The sequence below is a fragment of the Macrobrachium nipponense genome, chromosome 10 (assembly GCF_015104395.2).
Source record: "Macrobrachium nipponense isolate FS-2020 chromosome 10, ASM1510439v2, whole genome shotgun sequence".
NCBI classification, from domain to species: domain Eukaryota; kingdom Metazoa; phylum Arthropoda; class Malacostraca; order Decapoda; family Palaemonidae; genus Macrobrachium; species Macrobrachium nipponense.
In genome coordinates, this window is record NC_087204.1 from 90,177,277 (window position 1) to 90,182,276 (window position 5,000).

The following is a 5,000-nucleotide window of genomic DNA, read 5'->3' on the forward strand; positions in this document are numbered from 1 at the left end:
TTTATATTTTACTTTTAAAAAATGCATATATCTTTGAGAACTAAAATATTATATATAGATATTATATATGATATATATATATATATATATATATATATATATATATATATATATATATATATTATGGTGATAAATACAGGTAGAAAATACAACAAAACGAATAATTAAGGAAAAAATTCCTATATCCGTGTATATATATATATATATATAGAATATATATATATATTATATATATATATATATATATATATATATATATATATACATAAGGTGATAAATACAGGTAGAAGGTATGAAATACGAACAATACAGATACTTTAGAAAGAGGATAAATGCTGGGGAACAAGTGGCCGAGCGAACTTACCTATTCCTGGTCGCCACACCAGGGAGTCGTCGCCGGGTGGGGATGGAGTCGTGGTGGTGGTGGTGGAGGTTGTGGTAGTTGTGGTGGTGGTTGTGGTGGTCGTGGTAGTTGTGGTTGTGGTGGTGGGTTCAATCTCTGCAGGAAAAAAGTGACCAGGTGCACAAAAATGTCGTTTACGAAAGCGACAAACAAACAGTCACAAAATGCTTTTTTTTTTTTAGTTTAGGCAGACTGAGCGTGGGATCGACAGACAAACACACTGTCACGTGAAGTAGGTCGATTTTTTAATTCAAATACTGTGAAAGTCTTCTTCAAGTCTTCTCTACCGAAGATTCAGTGCTATTATTAGTACGGAAAAAAAAACTGTGATAACAAACCAACATTCTTCAGCAACAGGCTACAAAAATAAAAACTTATAATATTGCAATCGTGGGGAAATGAAAGTTGCAACGGTGCAGCTTGCTTTGACCAAAAGGTGCAAGTCTTAAAATAATATTTCAAGATGAAGATGATGCTGAAGAGATATGACGAAGATGAATTGATATGAGGAACAAGTGATGAAGTGTAAAATATTTTAAACTAGAAGAACGTGAAAAAAATCACGACATAAATAGCAGTAAGAAAAGGCGTTTTGGAGGTAGCAATACGTTCAGGAAACTTTTAAACAAAGTAATTTTTGGAACAATTTCAATATTTTACAGATCAATTGAAATGTAGAGATTAATAGCGAAAAGAACTTAACGTTACAGAAATGTTCAATTTTTCTTAGCCATCGCATGCCAGTGATCTATACTGACTGTGGAATGTCCATATTTGAATAAAGGATTTCAACACTTTATTTTGTAAATCCTAAGAAAATTAATATTAATTATCAACAGCTACCACTTGATGTAAAGCAGGGAAACAAAATTATATGATATTATCAGAATAATATGGGAAGTTAATCGATGCCAAGGATTAGGGAACAATATAACAGGAGAATAACAATCATCGAAAAGACAGCAGTGAAATTGAAATTCCAGGTTTATTATTGGAAATGAGATGCCCAAATGGTAAATGATAAGGTATGAAAAGGACGTAAAGAGTAGAGGTTAAAATTAGCAAGGGGATAAAAAGAAATGAAGTGAAAGTATTATATCAGCAAAGGAGATATTGATTAAATGATTGAGAAAGATTAATACTATTTATGAGGTGGTGTAGCTGTTACTCAAAATCATACAAAATATACAAACCAACATAAAACTATATATCTAGGAAACTGGAAGGTTTGCAAAGCAAATCAGCTTCAAAGCAATTAGACAATTCGAAAAAATACCCAAGGAAGATGGGTCAAAGTGCTAGGTGGTGAAGCTATTGCAACTGCCCAGCGTGTAAGGTATTCAAGGGCCTTGCTTATGTGAGAATGCAAAATAAGTTTAACTTACATTGTTCGGTTACTCTTTACAATTTACTGCTAATCGTGTAATACTATAAATACAAAATATAAATACCTCTGAATGTTGTGAACTGCAGAAGTTTTGCCAATGAGAGTGACATGTTTTATATATATTTTACTTATATTTCAGATGACTTCTGATGAATAAATACAAAGAAAACTATTAATTCTGTACCTAGAAATTCATCATAAAATGTCTACAGTATACTTAAAATCAAGTTACATACTATTTAAGAACATCACTATCACTGTCTCATTTTCAGGCAAAAATAACTATGAGCACCATACATCACCGTGAGAGTGCACTAAACATTCAATGCGCGGATATCAAAGAGCAAAATTTATTAAAATATGTGAAGTCTAATACTTACCAAACGGACCCATTAGGAAAAATGAAACGTATACTTGAAGCAGAACACGTAGTAAATTCAACTCGCTGTTTTGACTTTGCAATAATAACAACAACATAGCAAGTAAACAGGGCTCCTAAACAAAACTTGAAAAAACATCGGCACCTACGACACAGTGACTACTCTAAAATCACATACACTGATCACACAATATATATATATATATATATATATATATATATATATATATATATATATATATATATATATATATTATATATATATATATATATTATATAATACACACTCACTCAAAACCTCACGACAGACAGCATTTGCGTTTAAATATCCAGAGCTGTTTACAAAACAACCCCTCAAGGTTTAATACAATTGATAATAACTTATTCCTTGAATATAATTTATTTATTTTGTGAGTAATTTCAAATTTCAACTCTCCATAACAAGAGAGAATTTATTTAGTTTTGTGAGAAGGCAATCTCAAGTTAATTCAGATTAAAATTACGGATGAGTTCATCGAATATAATCTCTTCATTTTCTTAGGGAACGCGTGAAAATGCCCAGGTTTGACAATAATAATACTAATAAAAAACTAGTCCATGAACAGGATAACAGAATATGCGATAACTGCAGAAATAAGTTCAGTTTTAACTGCATCATAATAGGAGAGAGAATTCCCAGCCGTCAGTATCAAAATTCCAATTAAGTTGCCTAGAAAGGCTCTGAAAATGAGTAGTCTTATAGGCAACAGACAACCTTCAATTGGAGGCCTAATAAAACCTTCATTTTGCATCCTGCTATAATATCTACAGAGAGACAGGAACACACTGGGGAAGAAGCTGCTTTGGCTAAAAAGAGGAATGAATTTTGATAGGCTTTCTGAGAACCTAAACGGGTAAGAACTGGACGTTTCAGAATATTCCAGAATACTTGGCAAAGTACGAATAAAAAGCGACTGAAATTAGGTTGAATTTTCATATTCATAAGTATATATTCCCTGGCATAAATTTGGCTATATTAATGGAAACAGATTGTTCTGAGGCCCTGTATAATCTTTTATGAACATTACAACAATTAAGGATATTGAGAACCTTAACTTGTGCAAGTTTCCTATGAATACTTTTTGCTTAATTTCATGATAAGATGTAAGCGTGGCCAGATACAGTTACCTTCATCATATACATGGTTTCCATATAAACATGACCAAGTACATTAAACCTAGTACAGATTACCATCCTATTAAATACTACTTTCGGTAAGAAGCTGTATAACTGTATGCATACATAAACACCAACCCACACTATATATAATATATATATACACATAATATATACATAATATATACCATATATATAACATATATAGATTATATAGATATATATATACATACCATAATATATATACATATTAGGTATATATATCTTTAAGATATATATATATATATATAATATATTCATGATATATATATATATATATATAGTATATATATATTATATAATAATATATAATAATATATATATATATATATATATATATATTATATATATATATATATATATATACACGAGAAAGAGTATATCACACAACCCTGCTTAAAATCCTTACTTTAAAAACTTCAACTTATAATCGAACGACTGGTCCATTCGACCGTCTCTCTCTCTCTCTCTCTCTCTCTCTCTCTCTCTCTCTCTCTCTCTCTCTCTCTTCTCTCTTCTTTATTTTTCCCTTCTTCATCTTCTCTTCCTCTTTGATGAACTCAGTCCTCATGGAAAAAGAAGAAGAAGAAGAAGAAAAAAAAACTCCTCCTCCAATACCTTTATGTCTATTCACGAGACGACGAGACTGCCTGCTAAAGAAAGCCGAGACTCCGTTCTGGAAAGAATTATGCCAGGTCCGGACAACAGGGGAATGTTACACATTGAGGAGAGAGCGCCATTTCTCTTTCTGGCGCTTTCTCTCCCTTTCTTCGCTGAATCACGGAGTTTTTCAGATATACATTTGGTTGGGGTTCCGGGGCTGTTGTTTGTGCGCCATTTTTTCTTTCTCGGGTCTGCTTTCGTCCCTTTATTCTCTGTTTTTCGTCTGGCGTTGGTTATTATTTGGCTGAGGTTTTCGCTCCTTTGTTCTGTTCTCGTTGGGTAATTTGCAGTTTTTATACTCCCCTTTACTCATTTTTCATAAATACTGTCATGTCTGTAGTATCATTAGATTATATTAACGTTATCATCAACCAGAAAAATTAAGAATAGAGTTTTTCGATATACAGTCAGCTAAATGTGAGAGAATAAACTGAATCAGTGTATAAAAATGTATATTACGCCTATCTTAAATCTATGCTCTGTAATGCAAAACAGCCGTGAAAATAAACTTCAAATTATATGCAATCATTATGGAAAATAAGATGAGAAAAGTTCACCTTCGCTACGACCAGTCAACAAATAATAAAGCAGCTAAATGAATTTAGAGGATAACTATTTTTTTGCCTTGGGTGTTGACACGATACTTGTAATTTTAACAGTTTCCCTCCAAAGAACATAATATCACAGGCTATTTTTGTTTAGGTCGCCAAAATATCTGAAGAAAATGACTTCCTGACAGCAAAAATCCCGGATATCAGTTTACTTACGCAACGTTGCCTCAAAGATATTTGATAACATCGCGCTGAGATTCCTCACATTTTGTTAGGTCACCACGAAGCAAGAACATATACATTTTATGTTAATATAGGTAACCCTAAACCAGCACTTTAACTCCTTAACTATTTTACTCGTGTATATCATTGTTTTTTTTTAAGAATGAACATTTTGACGAAGAGATCATGAGAATACCCTTC

At 32.0% G+C, this 5,000-nt stretch overlaps 1 protein-coding gene across 2 annotated transcripts in view; it reads right to left on the bottom strand.

The window, feature by feature from the left end:
• Nucleotides 1-5,000, bottom strand: part of LOC135224189 (lachesin-like) — a 309,871-nt gene that overhangs the window by 14,499 nt on the left and 290,372 nt on the right. For both annotated transcript variants that reach the window (XM_064263056.1, XM_064263055.1), the window contains exon 9: nucleotides 365-499. In XM_064263056.1, the coding sequence (XP_064119126.1) occupies nucleotides 365-499 (135 nt within the window). The remainder of the gene's footprint in view (nucleotides 1-364; nucleotides 500-5,000) is intronic.